At 42.0% G+C, this 17,787-nt stretch overlaps 1 protein-coding gene across 1 annotated transcript; it reads left to right on the forward strand.

Moving 5' to 3' along the window:
• Positions 1–127: 127 nt before the first annotated feature.
• Positions 128–14,155, forward strand: MRPS18B (mitochondrial ribosomal protein S18B). The gene is made up of 7 exons (XM_020812299.3): positions 128–537; positions 3,073–3,220; positions 7,903–8,000; positions 8,555–8,623; positions 9,245–9,311; positions 12,043–12,102; positions 13,776–14,155. The coding sequence occupies exons 1-7, from the start codon at positions 403–405 to the stop codon at positions 14,003–14,005; spliced, it is 807 nt and encodes a 268-aa protein (XP_020667958.3). The 5' UTR covers positions 128–402; the 3' UTR covers positions 14,006–14,155.
• Positions 14,156–17,787: the final 3,632 nt, after the last annotated feature.

The raw sequence follows: 17,787 nt of genomic DNA on the forward strand, positions 1-17,787 counted from the left end.
GCCTCCGCCCTACATTTCATGGGGAGGACGAGGAAAGGAGAGGGCGAAATGGTGGCCCCAAACAGGGCATGCGCGAGACAGGCCGTTTTTTACACAATGGCCGTCGTCCTGCTCATGCGCAGAAATGTTTGCTTCGGCGGATTGCGATATGGTGGGGTGTTCATGGGGTCTTATGCGCGTGCGCCAATTTCAGTAATTTAAAAAAAAATAACCAAGCAGAAGGGTTAGCCAACCAAACCCAATACGTATGCATTTAAACAAGCTTAATGTTCGTTTTTGGGTGCAGATTTCTAATAGCTACTTGTGTAAATCTGGACCTAAATATAAGCTATAGGTATAGTGAAAGAGCGTATAGAGAAGCCCCCTGCTTTCAAGGTGACCTTGAATTTGCAGTTACGGCGCATGCGCGTGGTGCGTTTTCTTTCCCCCCCCTTGAGGTCTTCCAAAATGGCGGCCGCCTGCAGTGCCATACTGCTGGGCAGGGCTGCGGCCCAATTAGTGGTGCGTGCGGTAATTAGAAGGCCCTTATGGTCCCAGGTAAGGAACTGTTACTTGTTTTATCAATCGCTGACTGTAACAAGTGGCAAGGTGTTCTTTTTATTACGAAAGATGAGAGGTTTCTATGAGAATAACGTAATATTTGCTCCATCCTGTGAGACTAAAATTAAAACGTTTAGGTCTGACGTGGATCACAATGTTTACACGTCGGCCTTAAGTTGTTCTGTTCGTGTGTAAAGCTTCTGCGTGTTCTGCACTCTTCAGATTGCAGGATGTTCACGATAATGGCAGCTGTACAGTGATTAATTGCAGTGAACAACTTCAGCCCCCACCCTTTTCTTTCTCTATTATTGCACTCAGGGACCTTTTTTTTACTTTGCAGAGGTAAAATACTTTATGATGTTAAGCGTGCGATCTTTGTTTATATGTTGGGAAACCGCATGGCCGCTATCCGTATTATAAATACGTGACAGATTCGTTAAAGTAGCTCTATGCGAACTTGTAACATCTAACTGAATGTATTTGCATGTCTGTTTTCCTCTCTGCAGTTTTTTATCATCTAACCTCGTGGTTCCCAACTTTGAATAACCCAGGTGTTGTTGGACTGCAACTCCCAGAAACCCCAGCCAGCATGGCTGGTGGTGAAGATTTCAGGGAAATGCAGTCCAAGAACACATGGACTATCCAAGGTTGGGAATCGCTCGTCTAAGGAAGGCCTCTGTAGAGCTGGAAACCTTGTATCTCTTATAATACAGCCTAGTACTGTAGAAGTATTGCTCATCTGGATTTTGGAGTTTGTTTTACTTTTATGGATCATCATTACTGTGATGCTTTTTGAAGCTGCCAGGTCTCTGTTAAATGGACAACATAAGCTTTGAGATGCCTATATGGTTGATTGTTCCCTCCCCCAAAATTTTGAATCCTTTTTTTTTTTTTGCTGTTTGTTGTACTGATTCTCATTTTTTGGACTGTAGGTTTTTGCATTAAGCTGGCTGCCATGGTGTTTCATGACCAAATAAATAATATAGTAACTACTTGTGAGTCAAATTGGTGTGTCTTGCTTTTATCTCTGAGACAGAAACATTTTCAGTTATGTCTTCTTAGATGTGAGTCAGGAAATGTCTGCTCTCCAGACTTTATGGACTGTATGGATGGTTGGATGTGCTGGGGGGGGTTGCCCAACAGTCCTTAGAGGGCCCTCCAGAGTCTCAGTAGACTCTCAGTGGTTTTAAGCCCTACCTGTTTCATAGCTGCTATGCACAAATATGTCAGGAGTTGTGAGTGTATTAAATACTTTTTAAAAAAATTTCTTACCTAGAAAATCAGTCAATAGCTGTTACTATGATCAATAGCCATCGTAGAATAGCTGCCCCACAAAATAAAGACAACAGAGTCCTGTGGTATCTTGAAGAGTAACAAATGTCTGAGACTGTGAGCATTTACAGAGCCCAGTTCATTAGATGTATCTGTTCAAGTACAGTAATGCGCAGGAGCTGCTGGTGTGAGATGTTTGACAGCTTTGAAGGTGCTACAGGATTTTTTAATTTTATATTTTATTTATTTATTGTTGTTGTTGTTGCAGCAGCTTAAATAGTATAGCTGCCCCTTTGGAAATTAAAATTGCAATTGTCAGGATACTTAGCAAAGCCCTGCTATGCTCTGGGAGCCCTAATCGGTACAGAGGGATTGTGGTCCAAGTGTTTCAGGAAGTATAGTAGGAATAGGTTTGAGTCTGAAACTCTGTTTGGGGAGTACTAGAGCTGGTTGTGTTATGCCAGGGAGAAATTCATGCAGATCCTGAAGATGCTGACTATCAAAGTGATTTCTAAGATGCCACTTGATTACATAGAGCAGGCATCTACTAGCTATTTTTTTAGAAGTTGGTACAACCAAAACCAAAATATAAGCTCTATTTTTGCATAAAGGTGTCTTCTGGATGTGTGTTCGGATCATTAAAATGAGAGAGCTTTAGGGTTCAGTGCATTCTGTTTGTCATGTGTGTGGTAACTATGGAGAAGCATTAGGTCTGCATGAACATTAGCCAACATTTTGTTTGATATGTGTACATCCCACTGTTCTTTCAGCAACTTCAAGCATACATCTTTTTTTTTCTTGTTCCTCATTCTCACAACACCCCATGAGATAGATCAAGAAGAAAGGGCACGACTTAGCCAAAAATCACACATTGAATTTTGTGAACTTGGATCTTTGATTTTGTCTTCCTAGCCTGCATACTATACTGGCTTGACTTTTTTTTTCAAGAACCAAACATTTCAGGCTCTGGTTTGAAAGATAGCCAAGTAGCATTTTGTTTTTGCAGATTTCATTCCGCATTGTGCTGTAACTCTGAAAAAACCATGATGGGGGCATGAGCAGGATTATGAAAAGCAAGCCACCCTCCTATTGTTTTAAGTGTTAAGGGATGACAAAATTATGACACTTTTTGGTTGCCAGTAAAATCAAGAAATGACAATACTGTACAATTGATTTGTATTTTGGGTAGTTTTTACTACCCCTGCTGGTTGTGTTAATGGCTGCATTTAACATTTGTCTTGCTTTGCTTTCTCTTTGAAGTCAATCAGCACTTTTGCCCGGCAGCCAGAACAAGTGCCTTTCCGTTTTTGCAGCACAAGGGCCAGCGAAGAAGAACCTACAGAGCCAGATACTTCTGCCAGAGAATCACGTTTTAAAGAGAAGCCATGGGAATATCTGCAGAGTGAAGGTAGCCGGAACACATAAATACAACAAACTGTACAGTTCTGTAGTAGTTTTTCCTAAAATCACTACAATATTGGAAACAAAGTGAGCATTCGGATTCTCCAGAACTTTTCTTCAGACTGGGTGATACAAAATAGAGAGAATGGAGGAAGACAAAGAGTAAACAAGGATGGCCATTGTCTTCATGAGCAGACTGACTTCCTCAGACTGCAGAGCCTCAGTGGAACAAGAGGTTTCAAGGTCTTTGTTTACATTGGGTGGAATCCTTAGCAAAGTAAGTCACACTAGAGTAAACTTAATGGATTAGTGGAGATTTGGTGAGTCAGCTCTTGATAGGTTTTTATTGATTCAAATGGACATACTCTAGTTGTGACTTTGTGATCGGGTTCTTCCTGAGCTGGTGACGGCTCCCTCATTTTGGCGGGAATAAGAGACGGAGGTGATTTTTAAAATCCAACAGGTTCAACTTTATTAACTTCAACGTCATGATTAACTAAATTAAATGGATCGAAACAGCTTAATTTTGGTAACTTAGGACTTTGGTTCCTGGAGTAAATATGTCTGTTCTCACATTGGGGCTGGACCAAAGCGCTCGCGATCGGTCATCTCCCTCAATGGGGGTGCTCTTTAGCGCACGCACTGTCCCACAGGAAGGGTGTCTCGGCCAGTCCCCCTCTAGAGGTGGGACATTATAAGAGGGACTGAGGCGAATCACCTTCCTCCCTCCACCTTGGTTGCGCGGGTAAACTACTACTGTCCATTTTAGGGGTTTTACTCCCTTATTCTCCACTTTAGGTAGATCTGGATCTGGTAGTAATCCTCCACCAGTCTTTAAATTCGGAAAGTCTTTTAACAAATCACAGATCTTAGTAGATGCTTCTTCTTCTCTTTCTGTTTGTACTGTGCAATCCTTAGTCTCTTTCCTTGTCTGGTCTGTTTCCATTCTAAATTCCCACTCATCACCCTGACTCTTTTATAACCTCCTCCCACACTATCAGGTCTTGCTCCTTCCCTTTCTCCTCCTCCTTATCTTCTGACAAGTATACTTCTATTGCCCTCCTTTCTGTCATTCCTTCCACTTCTATTTTTATTAGTATGCCCTCTACACATCTGCATGTTTCCTCCTGCACATTTTTTGTTGAGGACGGCTCACTAGCTTGCTCTCCTTCACAGACTTGTTACTCTAAATTGTCACAGCTAAATTAGGCCTATTTGAGTAATTTACAGAGAAGTTGACTCACCGAATCTGCACCAGTTCAGTTCTAGTGTGACTTCGCTATGCTGAGGAACAGAATTTCAGTCACTGTCCTCCTTTCTGCATTTAAAAACAAAACAAAACACTGTAACCCAATCTTTATCCATAGACTTGAGGGCAGCATATGAGAGAAGTGAGTTTTGCTTCTCTGTACAGAAACACGTGTCCTACTCTTATGGTGCTTACACAGATACTGCTCAGGCTGGCTAACATAGAGTGTAGAATAGGGTATACACCATAGTGAAATCTACTTTTAAGGTTAATCATTTCTGGCGGTGGGTTGGTTGAGGAATCCAGTTATACTTGCTAGTTAAAAGAATTTCACACATGTAAAAGAGTTGAAGAGATGAATCTGTACCTTTGGGAGGGTTTAGAATCTTAAACTAAGATTCTACTGGATAATACTGGACACAAGATGAAGCATAGGTAATGTAGGATACAGATGAGCATTTGGAATTATCATGTAATCCAGTTCATTTGGACTTTGAGAGTTAAACTGCGAAATCAAAACTTTGCAGTAAATGTTCGTTGGAATGAGAACTTTTGTAGGGAAAGCCAGTGAAGTTAAATGATCATGACATCTGTAGTGCCAAGTCAGGAGGAGACTTTATGAAAACTCGATGTTCTTAATTTGGAGAAGCAGAAGCTGTAGGCAGGATGTTGATGATAATTAATGGTGGGGATGAAGTGGGGAGACAAAGCCACAGAACCATTAGAAATAAGGGCTGTCATCTTGTGCACTCATGTGTCAGAATAAATCCTGCTGACACACAATGTGTCTCATATCTTAGTAAAAGGAATAGGATTTTACTGAAGGATAAAGAATTTGAGACACAGCATGTTCCTAGGTTTGAATACAGTGCCCATGTTCTGTTTCAGATGAGTGCCAAAAGTGATTTTGCAAACCTCATCTCACGTATTAAACAAATAAAGGGTGGAAAAATGTCAAGGCTGTTGAATCTACTGTTTCTTGTACTTAAACCTTAAGATCCACCAGATGCAAAAGACATGTGCTTAAATCCTGATTGGAGAACAATTTGTCTCTGCGCAGATTCTGAGTTTAGGAATGCAGTTTCAGAAGAGCTTAAGAAAAAAGTCTGCTCATTACCCTTGGGTTTCTTTATTTTAGTAGCCTAATTATGCAGGAAAAAGCATTTTGTTGTAGGTTTTGAAAACAGTTGCAAATCCAGAAACTCCTGCTGGATCACTGCATATTATCCAGACTGGTGTTAATTAACCATAAGCTGTTCTAAATATGCATGCACAAACAGTGCAGATTTTAAGCATGTTTACTTGGAATAACTTCCACTGGATTCATTTGGACTTACAGTGGTGCCAGAGCGCCTCTATTAACGAAAAAACTGAATAGCAATGAGGTTTTCAGGGCATTTTTTCACTTTGAATAGCGATGTTTCCTATGGGCCATTATCGAATAGCGATCGTTGGGAAAAGCAAGCTCGCTGGCCAGGGAGAGATCGGCTCCCTCCTTGCACCCAACACTGAGTTCCCTTCGAGCTGGGCTGAGCTCCCACCCACCCCCGCGAAGGGAACTCAGCGTCGGGTGCAAGGAGGGAAGCGACCTCTCCCTGGCCAGTGAGCTTGCTTCGCGTTTGGAAAAGCAAGCTCGCTGGCCAGGGAGAGATTGGCTCCCTCCTTGCACCCGACGCTGAGTTCCCTTCGCGCTGGGCTGAGCTCCCCCCCCCCCCGCGCGCTAAGGGAACTCACCATGGATGAATTGAATAGGTTTCAGTGCATTTCAATGGGGGAACCGCGTTTTGAATAGCGAGGTTTCCTTTGGAGATTTTCCAATTAGAATGGATTAGCCGGCTTTCAATGCATCTCAATGGGAAACCTCATTTCGAATAGCGAGGAAATCCAATAGCGATGTTTTTTGCGGAACGCATTAACATCGCTATTAGAGGTACCACTGTATAACTAAATGTACTGCAACTAGTTGCTAAACTTGGATTCTCTGAAGAGTATGTGAGACACCTTGACCTACCCACTGCAAAACATTTACTGAAACAGAGATTGTCCAACCAGTGGGTTCAAATGGATTTTGGTTTGTTAGGCACCCGAAAAACAGCCCCTTTTTATAAGAACATTTTACCCTTGCCTTTAAATCTTCCATCTTATTTTGCTGATTTAATGAGTATTGATAAAGCTTTTACTTGGCCACATTTTGATATGTTACCACTAGTCAGTTTATTAGGATGCTATAAACAAATTCCATATCACAAGAGAGTTTGCTCAAAAATCAGTGGAGAATTTGGCACATGTGGTGCTCTATTGTCCACTATTAGAGACCTATCGTAAAAGACTTCTCAACCCTTTTTTACAAAAAACATTCTAGTAATTCTGAACAAGAAAAGCTTAAGATTCTACTTTCTGACAGAGACAAATTTGTCACTTTCCAAATGGCACGGTTTGTCTCTACGTTGTTAACAATGAAATCTGTATCCCCCGCTTCTGCCAATTAAGTCAATACTTAAGTACAGTGGTGCCCCGTATAGCGAGGTTAATCCGTTCCGGATTAACCCTCGCTATACGGAATAATCGCTAAACGGGTAGGGGAAAGGTATTGGAACGCATTAAACTTTGTTTAATGCGTTCCAATACCTTCGTTACTTACCCGTTCAGCGAGGATTCCAGGTGCCGGCAGCCATTTTCGCGCCTTCGCTAAGCGAGGGCAGGGCGCGAAAATGGCTGCCGGCAGCCATTTCCGGGCTTCCGGCGGCCATTTTGGAACCGCCGATCAGCTGTTCGGCGGCTCCAAAATGGCCGCCGCAATACCCGATCTTCGCAATGCGGGTTTTCCCCATTCCGAAGATCGGGTATGTTTCCATATAGCGATCCCGAAAAAGGGATCGCTATACGGAAACATCGCTATACGGTGCACTCGTTAAGCGAGGCACCACTGTAACTGGATTTTTGGGATTATTTCCCTTACGATAAGTGCTTGCTGCTGGCATTGGTTAATGTCTTCATCTGTCTTGTCCACTCCTTAGATGTTAAAACTTTGTAATAGAAATCAACTTGATTTGATTCCAAATGGCTTTTAATATTTTACTGTACTATATTGTAATGTACTATATTATATTGTTTTATTGTTTTATATTATTTTATCTGATGTATGTTGCAATGGCCTGTGTGCCACACAATAAACTTATTTTGCTTGCTTAAAAAAAAACTAAGTGTGGCCAGGATTACACTATATTTTTTCTAAACATTGTCCCTTTCTGAGATTGTAAATTTCTTGTTTCATCTTATGCACAGCAGTACTTGTCATGTTTGTGTGAAAGGGATGATTAATTGTGTGAGAATAATTAGTTCTAAGGCATTGAAGCTTTCTGGTGTATTGTATTAAGAAATTCTTGGTAAAACACCTCTGAATTATTGGCTTTTGTTCTGTCTCCCTTTTGCTCCATTAGAATACATAGAACGATATGGCAGCAATCCTGTCTGGTTTTCCTACAGGCGTAATCACAAGGGGCTGTTTCCACCACAGAAGACCCGGAAAACTTGCATTGTGAGTCCTTTCTGTTCCATTTCTGGGATGTGAGCCGGGAGAGCTGAGCTCTAGGTGGATGCTTTGCACAACAATGGAAATTCACTAACACAGCACAGACAAAAACACCTCTGCTAAGGGAGCAGTGTATCCAGGCTAAGTCATATGTAGAAGTCGCACATTTGAATTCAGTGATTCTGTTTGGTGCATCACTAAGTGTGCATGCAGTCCTGGCAACAGTGCCAAATGTAGTGGAGGGCCTCCTCAGCCCGTAGAAGTTCTCCTATGTAGTTTGGATCTCTGGAAAACTAGGGATCCAGATAGTGCGGGAAACAACTATAGACAAAAATGGAGGTGATCCTCCATATACAGACAGTGGGTGTAACATATAACAAGCTGGGCGAGCATTTATTTGTGTGGTTTCAGGAGAACTGGAGGGCTACAGTCTCACTAGATCCTGTGATGGCACTCAGTTTTTCAGAGCCAGTATGTGAGTGCATATTACCTGAGTAAATCTTGGTTATGCTGAATAATATCCAATTCATGAATCTCCAGCTTTGTTTTTCTTTCTGCAGAGAGGATCTAAGGTGTGCAGCAACCCCTGCCCTATCTGTAGAGACCATAATCTTTTCCTGGATTATAGGGTAAGAAGAACAATTCTTTCATTATGTTGGTATTCAAATATATAATGTATTTTTTTTGACTGAGAATCTTCAAACATTAATAATAAAACAACCAGAATAATATGAAACCCATCAGATATTGGAAGTGCTGGATGTAAACTAACCACTAGCCATGTTAATCAAAGCAGGTGTCCTGGGAATTAAAAAGAATGAAGGGAGTTAGGAAACCTGAAGGCTTTTGGAAGATGGCTGCCCTGACATTTGCAGGCTGACTGGTAAAGCATAAGGCAACCTTCTCTGGAAAAGAAACATCGTGCTCTGTTACTACTGCAGAGAAGGCTTTAGCCTGCTTTGCCATTAGTGTTTTAGTCAACATAAAATACGGTTGCTAGAATATCTCTGGTGTCTGGTGTAATTTGATTCTTGATTTTTTGCATGTAGAACCTGTTATTTAAAGCATGTTTGTCTTTTTGTTATATAAATCACGTGCTTTTCTTTCCTAGGGTGATTTAAATGAGAGTAAAATAATCAGACCCAGGTTCAAAAGCAGGTTAATATTGGAAAACATGTTTTAAAATGTTCTCCAGAAAAGAGTTTTTTTTTAAAAAAAAAAAAACATTTTCTATTCCTTTCATCCTACAGAATGTGAAACTTCTTGAACAGTTTATTTCTCCCAATACTGGTATCATCTACCATCCAACACACACAGGTAAGCTAACTTTTGCCCCTTCCCCATTCTATCTAATTCGTTTATGCATGTCTTTCTTTTGAAATTTCCAGCCAGCTTTGCAGGAAAATGAGATAACTCTGGATCTGTTTCACTTTCTCGCTCCTTGGTGTAATTGGCTGCAGTTGCCATGACAATTGCCCTGTGGGGCCATCTGGTTTTGCCTGAACTGGATGGTTGCTTGCCATATTTCCTTCCAACTCCCACTCTGCATTATTTTCATTGACATTTATGTCTTTACATGACATCTGCCATTCCCAGCCAGTGTGGCCTGGTGTGTTGGGAGTTTCAGCCCAGCTTTATTTGGGAACCAAAGGTTGCAAAATGCTGGCATGCATATGGATGGCCCCCTTTGTGGAAATAGGTAATATATAGAACAAGTTCCAAAAACTGCTCATCTCTCCAGAGTGATAGCGAAACTGTTTGGATAGGTATTGCTAAATGTTCTTGTACAGCTCTGAAATCAGAGGTGGAACACAAGCGCCATTTAACTGTTAAATGAACTGAATGGGTGAAATGAGAGAACCTGAAATAAAAATTACAGTGGTGCCTCGCTTAACGAGTGCCCCATTTAACGAAAAAATCGCATAGCGATGGCTTTGTTGCCATCGCTTTTGCGATCGCACAACGATCTTGAAGCCCCGCTGCTCAGCTGGGGGAAAATGTCGGCAGTGGGCTGCGGCCTCGGAAGGACCCTGAAGCCACCATCCCCTGCCGACAATTCCCTTCCGAACTCCGGGGACAGGCTGGGGGGTGGACCGGGAAGCTTGAAGCCTCTCCGCGCCGCCTACCCCGGCCGTTCCCGGACTTCCAGAAGTCCGGGAACAGCCTGGGTAAGCAGCGCGGGAAGGCTTCAAGCTTCCCGATTCACCCCCCAGCCTGTCCCCGCCGCTTAAAGCCTCCTTGCGCCGCCTACCCAGCCCGTTCTTGGACACCTAGGTGTCCGAGAAAGGGCTGGGTAGGCGGCGGGGAGGCTACCGGCATCGGAGAACAGGCTGGGGGGTGGACCGGGGAGCTTGAAGCCTCTCCGCGCCGCCTACCCAGGTCGTTCCCGGACTTCTGGAAGTCCGGGAACGACCTGGGTAAGCAGCGCTGGGAGGCTTCAAGCTTCCCGATCCACCCCCCAGCCTGTCTCCGCCACTTAAAGGGTAACCGCAGCGGCTACCCCAGCCATGGCCAGACTCTAGGGAGTCCAGCCATGGCTGAGGTAGCCGCCATGGGTCAGATCCAAGCCGCGGGGGGGAGGGAAAAAACCAGATAATCCGTTCCAGTTGGAACGGATTAACCGGTTTTCAATGCATTCCTATGGGAAATGGTGCTTCCCATAACGATGTTTTCACATAACGTTTTTTTTTTCTGGAACCAATTAACATCGTTATGCGAGGCACCACTGTATAGGAGTAGGCCAAATTCATGCAGCACAGGACTTTAGGAGATTTGAACCTGTATCACTGTGATCTACAGGATGTCCAGTGTTCGTAACACTGTTAATAACTGTTCTGGACACCAGACTTTTAAGAAGGATGCCAACAAACCAGAGCAAGTTCAGAAGACAGCAAGGATCACCAAGGCGGTTTGCACAGTACTAAACTAGAAACCTCCATATGTTTTGGATTAGAAGTCAGGTACCTGCTTAACGGTGGCCATGCTGGCTCAGATATTTTGGGATCTGATTGAGAGAGCCACAGTTTCTCCTGCCTTGGCATAATATGGCTGGATGGGTACCTCAGTGACTCGGGTATCTGACTACAGAGCCAGAGAGTGGAAGTCAGTCCCTTCTGTGTGTCTTGGAAGAAGAGCCAGCCTCTAGAGCACCTCCAGAAGAAGGGAATGGTAAACCATTTCTGAGTACAAGAATAGTAATTGTTTTCCAGCACTCGAATTCTTGAGTGTTCAAGTCCCAAGTTGATGGAAGTCTGGTCTCTGCTCCAGCCATTGTAAGGAGGGCTCTATTTTTGCTGTACTTTCGGGTTTTCCTCAGTAGCTTTCATTGTTATTTCTACTGGTGAGGCTGAAGTACCTTTTTAGGCATTGTGAAACAGTATAATAAACAAGTTTAAAAGTGCTAGTCTCATCTCCTCCTCTTTTGCCCTTTTCAGCCATACTCTACATTGAAGGGGAATGCCTCCTTATCAAAGCAAAAAGGCAAAGCAAAGCATGCTACTTCTGTACAGAATGCTCAACTAAACAACCTTTTAATCTGATTCTGTAGAATTGTGTTTATGTTTACATGTGTGTGTTTAGGGTCCCTTCCTGAGAAAGGTCTGTAGGCCAGAAGGAGAATTTCCCACACAGAGAGTACTTCCTTTAGAAGGGGTTCTGTTGCATAACTGAGTTGAACCACTTCATCTGTGCTGCTGGCATGGAGAAGCTACCAGAATTCAGTAGCAGAGCACATGCATTGCGTGTGAACAGCTGAAGCGTAATCCCTAACATCTCCATTTAAGAGGATATGGGAGCACGTTGTGGGAATGACCTTTTTCTGCCTGTGACTCAGGGGAACTGCTCCCACTTAGGACTCAATCAGGAATCTTAAGAAACGGACACATTGGCAAATCTACTATTGGGTACATCCAAAATCCATAGATTCATGGAACAAGGGTGGATTTTGATCCTTTCTCCTCCTTCCCCTTCTTTCCCCAATCCCTCATTGTGATCAAGGTCTTTCAGCAGTGTCTGTGTTATGCTTAAAAGTTTGTTCTCTCTGTTTCAGGCATCTGCATGAAGAAATACAAGCAACTGACCCAAGCTATTGAGGAGGCTCAAAACAATGGTGAGCAGCATTACATTTGGCTCTGAGAGAGGAGAAGAGTTTGGTGAAGGGGGCCTGAACAAGCTGCCCCCACTGTGGCCAATTAGATCTCTTTGAGAAGCCCACAGTACAGCTTCATTGCAACAGCACTATCCTGGCCATATTCCCCAGCTGCTTATTAAAGAAGTTTTATGTGTCTGACTCTTGACCTAATAAATAATCTCTGTTTTGTCCTCTATAAATTTGTTTAATCCCTTTTTAAAAACATCCTGAGTTGGTGACTTTCAGTGCATCGTGTGGTGACAGTTTCCATAGTTTTAACTCTACTTTGTGTTTGTCCGGAGTTTTCCATTGTTCACCTTCATTGGCTGATCCTGGATTTTAGCGTTTTATAAGGAAGTGAGACAGAAAAACATCTCCATATCCAGTTTCCTTCACTGCAAGTGTAAATTTATGTACTTCTATCATCCTTCGCTCCTGCTCTCCATTCATATGAGCTAAACATCCATGAATGTTGTGACTTTTCTGTTTATGTGTTTTGCTTCTGCAGAGAAAGATCTATCCAGGCCTGAGTTCTTGCCACATTGTTTCTTAATGTGTTAGCCCGAGGCAGCATTTACTATTTCAGTCTCCTTTTCATGAATCTTTTGATTTGTATGTGATTGTTTCCTTTTAAGTATTCCATTATAGTCAGTAGACCCCACACAATAAACTTGAAACTACACCAGCTTGATTGGTGGAAAACAGAGAGCTGCACAGTGGTCTTTTCTGCAGACTGCTTGCATGGCTGTAAGATAACGCAGCCCTGTCTGTTATTTCCAACTAGGGATGGAACGTTAGCATTTTAAGTACTTTTGCTCTTATAAATAGGCAAGAAATCCCTAAGCCAAATTATGGGTGTGAAAGCCTTCCAGACATCAAGAAGTAGAGCATCCCACTCTCTCTGCTATTCCCTTGCCATTTCTCCCTTGAGCAGAAGAAAAAGCACGCACACACACACACCCCGCAGGGTGGGAATTGTGAGGCTTCCCTCTGACTTGTAGAGGTGGATGGGAGAGAGAATTAAGAGAACTGAAATACTTAAATTCATAAAGTCTCAGAAGTCTTTCATTAAGATCTTCATGTTATATAGTTTGAATGCCACGTCATAGACATATTATTTATCATTGTAAAATAATGCGTTTCACACTCCATTTTGTTTCAGTTTTTCCAGGAAAACAAAAACAAAAAATGGCTTTTGAAAAAACTGGGGAAAAAAGTATGCGCCCCCCCCCCCGCCCCCAATGTTTCCATTTTTCCCCAGGCCTTTCCATCTTTATCCACACCCTCTAAAGACAAGCAGCTTCCATCCAAACTCATGCTCCTTTGCACCTTTGGAGGTTGCTGGGGATCGTTGTAACTCCTATATTGCAGCACGTTTTTGTTTTGTTTTGTTTTGACTAATCATAGAAGAAGGTGACATGGAAATGGCGGAGAGGCTGCTCTGTTTCTTGCCAGTAGGGGGATTTCACTCCCATAATTCAGCTTTGCAGTGGGGGGGGGCAACACAGGGGATTGGAAGTCCCTAAAATATGACAGTCCCATCTCTGTCACCAAGACTGTGGTATGAAATTTAACTAGGGCCCAACCACAGAAAGGTATTTATGTGTGCTATTTTACCCACACATCTGACACTTTTACTTGTTTTCTTTCAGGTCTTTTATTCTTTACCATCCCCTTCACCAGTTTCAAAGATGAGGATTACAGCAACCAGCATCCAGCTGTCTCCAAGACCCCTTCAGCTCCAGCTCTGCAGAGCAAGTCTGCATGGTATGACTGGTATGAGTGGCAGCAGCCCCCAGAGAGGGAAATTAAGGTCCTCAGGAAGATTTACAAGGACTTCTTGAAGGAGGAGTGTGGTCCTCCTCCATCGTCTAGTAGGTGACGACGGACAGAATTCAATGGTTCCTGGCGGTTGCCAAATTTATATTTAAACATTTTCCAAAAGGCGACTTGGCTGTGACCCTAGTTGTCTTCTATTTTTTTCTCATTCCCTTAGGTTCTCATATCAATAAAAACAAAGCTTACCCATGGATTTTGCGATTCAACTTTTTCTGCAAACATTTGATGTGATAAATGTGTATATCCATGAGTGGGTGGAGGTTTCAGACACAGGACAATCAAAATAGTGCCATATTGAAACAGATATCAAAACCTGTTTTCTTGTTACATTAAACAGCTAAGTGTAGTTAAAAACTTTTTTCTCCCTCTGCCACCATTTTCATCTTGATAAAGATGCACAGCATTATAAAACCTTTACCACATATATGTAAATTATCTAAAATGTAAAACTAAGTTTCTTTGATCAGTTTTGATGCATGTGTGTCAGTTATCAGCATAAGCCTTCTCAGGGTAGTTTCTGACTCTTAAGCTGTGATATCTAAAGTACAAAATTCATCATATGGTGAAAAATACTACTCATGAAAATAAAAAAAGAGCAGTAAAAACAGTGCAAAGCAGCCCTCATTACTTAAAAGCATAATGATGGGGGGGGGAGTCTTCAAGGTAAGATTCAACAACAGTGCTTACTGCCCTAGAGAAAGAATTGCTGTTGCATGGCACACTGTTGAAACTATGGAAGTATAAAAGGCAGTGATGTGAAAATTGAGGAAGTTGAAGAAAAGGAAGAAAAGCTTCCTGTTGATACCAGATACACCACATGAAGATATTGAGAAAAATGAAAGAGATTTGTGTTACATCATACACTTCCTTTGGAAACTGGTAAAATACAGAAGGGCCATCCTTCCATTTCCATTCTATTTACTGATCAACCCATTGAATTGAAATTGTGAAATACAAAAATCAAAAGGCAGATGCCTTGTGAAAAACAGCATCAGATTAACAAATTACGGGGGTGGCTGAAGTGTAAACATCAGACTGAATTGTACATTTATTGGGGAGAACACACCTGGTGATATTGTAATGTATCAAAATATATTGTGTTATCACTCTTTTTGAAAAGATGGCTTCTAAGCCAAGGAGTGTGAAACAGGTAGACAGACGTTGAAATGTATGGCTCTCATGACTCTAAAATCGAACTAGACTGAGTAAAATCCACTGCCAGCTAGTCACTGTTGCTAGATTATCTAATTGAATAGTTGCAAAAATTTATAAATTTGAACAGCTGAGTCAAGATCCACTGTTTCAAACATTTTAATAAGTCAGTTCAGTGGCTATATGCTTGAGCCTCAGAAGAGCTAGGTCTGTGATATAAATTCCTAAGAAAGGAAAATGTTCTGTCTACTGTAAATCAGTATCTGTCATTTTATTATTTTAAGAGTCATGAGATCCAGTCAGCTGTACATTGCAGTGTCTGCCTGCCATTTTTATGGAGTTTGTATACTTTATTAATCTTTCATTTTTAGAAGTCAGACTTTTTATATATTAAAAAAAATTATTGTTGCTACTGAAATACATGACATCCAGGTCATAAAATTACAAACCCTCAGGATGAGGACAAAGGATTGTGAGGAAGGATTTCCCTATATCAGCATATGATGTAGAAGAAGGAAGTGAACACTTTATTTGAATTTACAAAGTCTGGGTAACAGTTTCGGGTGCTATTACCACTTCTTCATGGATTCTGGACTTCAGCAGTTGCCTCTTCCAGAAGTTCTGTATACCAGATTTTGGCAGACCAATAGGAAATTGTGATGTTTGCTGTGCAATGAGAGTCCAGTGGGCTGCAATAAAGTTGTTTCTGGTTTTCATTGTGGGAACTTGGTCACATCTGAGAATATGATTTGAAAAGGTGAAATATAAGTAAATTCACTCAAGCAGGGTTTTTTGTTATTGGTGAGGATCTTAAAATCATAGAATAGCCTACAAGGCCATGTAGTACAACCCCTTGCTCAGTGCAAGAATACCTGTGAATTTTAAAATGTGGTCAGGTAGGACTGCATCACATTCCTTTCCTGGAATTATTTTTTCACAGTGTAGTGCCAGATGTGGCAAAAAAATATTTTGGACTCAAGATAGCATGTTACTGGATTTCTGTTGTCAATTATCTGAATCTAGTCACATTTGTCTAACACATCATCAAGCACAATATATACAGTAATCAAAAACAATCATCCTGTCCACACTTTTAGTAAGTGGATCTTGTTAGGAGAAAAAAATGTTACTCTCCTAAGATATTGTAAAGTAATAAGATATTTTGAAGCTATTTTTTCTGCACTATTTTTTCAGACACATACATCTTGACCTTATTGTTAATGTTCATAGATTTCATCAATAAATGTTCTGAAAACAATGTGAGAAAAAGTGATACATTGCTAATACCTTGTACAGTGGTGCCTCGTCAATCCGTTCCAGGAAAAAGTTGCTAAACGATTTAATCGGTAAGCGATTTTAAAAAGCCCATAGAAACGCATTAAAGCGTGTTTAATGTGTTCCTACGGGCTTAAAAACTGACCTTATGCAAAGATCCTCCATAGGGGCGGCCATTTTTGGTGCCTCTAAAGCGAGGCAAAGCAGGGGGTGGCCATTTTGTTTTTCCGGTGGCCATTTTGGAACTGCCAATAAGCTGTGCAAAAAGGGTCACTTTGCCATGATCGCTTCCCCGCGATCATCGCAAAGCGATTTTTCCCCATAGGGGCCATCGCTAAGCGATCGCTCTGGTGATGGCCAAAACCCCATCACTAAGCGATTTCATCGCTCCACGGAGCGATCGCTAAGCGAGGCGCCACTGTATCTTTTCCTACAGGGGCAGCGTGAGGTTTCAGAGAATACTATCTAGGCATTAGCTAGCCCCAGGTTAAAATAGTTTTTCTAATAAAGTATGTGTTTCTGTTCGAAAGAATTGTGCTTGATTACAAAAATCTCAGAACAAAGAAAGCAAATAAAGAGGCATTTTCTCAGCTCTCAGTTCTTTAAATTCTGTTCTCAAAACTTTTCAGTGTCCTGGAGTACAGTGGTGCCTCGCAAGACAAGCGCCCAGTTTAACAATGAAATCGCATTACGACGAACTTTTTGCAATCGCAAAAGCGATTGCAAAACGATCTTTCCAATGGGGGAATTTCGCTTTGTGATGATCGGTTCCCTGCTTTGGGAACCGATTCTCGCAAAACGACGATTTTTGGCCAGCTGATCGGCAGTTTCAAAATGGCTGCTGGGTAAAAAAAATGGCTCCCCGCTATTTCTGGGACGGATTCCTCGCTGCATGGGCAGCGAAAATGGTCGCACTGTGGAGGATCTTCGCTGCACGGTGAGTTTCAAGCCCATAGGAACGCATTAATCGGGTTTTAATGCGTTTCTATGTGCTTTTTTATTTCGCATTACGACGTTTTTCTACAGCGATTTCGCTGGAACGAATTAACATAATGCGAGGCACCACTGTACTTCATTTGTTGGGTTTTTCCTCCTCACATAATGTTTTTGGTTTTAGACAGTTACACACAGAATTCAATGCATACATTTTGACGTGCAGATGCTTGTTGAATAGCTCCATGACTTGGGCGTTTTAGCAGGCAATGGTTGTGAGTCTGATTTCTCACTGTGGTAAATCAGTGTTTCCCAATCTTGAACAATCCAGGTGTTGGACTGCTGTTCCCAGAAGCCTTCACCACCAGCTGTGCAGGCTGAGGTTTCTGGGAGCTGCAGTCTAGGAACTCCTGGGTTACCTTAGGTTGGGAACCACTGTGGGACAAGCACTAAACTGGGTAGCTT

The sequence above is a fragment of the Pogona vitticeps genome, chromosome 2 (assembly GCF_051106095.1).
Source record: "Pogona vitticeps strain Pit_001003342236 chromosome 2, PviZW2.1, whole genome shotgun sequence".
NCBI lineage: Eukaryota > Metazoa > Chordata > Lepidosauria > Squamata > Agamidae > Pogona > Pogona vitticeps.

What these genes read in the sequence shown, in the direction of transcription:
- MRPS18B (XM_020812299.3), top strand. Translation starts at nt 403, where the DNA reads ATGCGCGTGGTGCGTTTTCTTTCCCCCCCCTTGAGGTCTTCCAAAATG. An exon ending in GGAATATCTGCAGAGTGAAG is followed by an intron (nt 3,221 to 7,902) that starts GTAGCCGGAACA and finishes TTGCTCCATTAG; the next exon opens with AATACATAGAACGATATGGC. An exon ending in TGAGGAGGCTCAAAACAATG is followed by an intron (nt 12,103 to 13,775) that starts GTGAGCAGCATT and finishes GTTTTCTTTCAG; the next exon opens with GTCTTTTATTCTTTACCATC.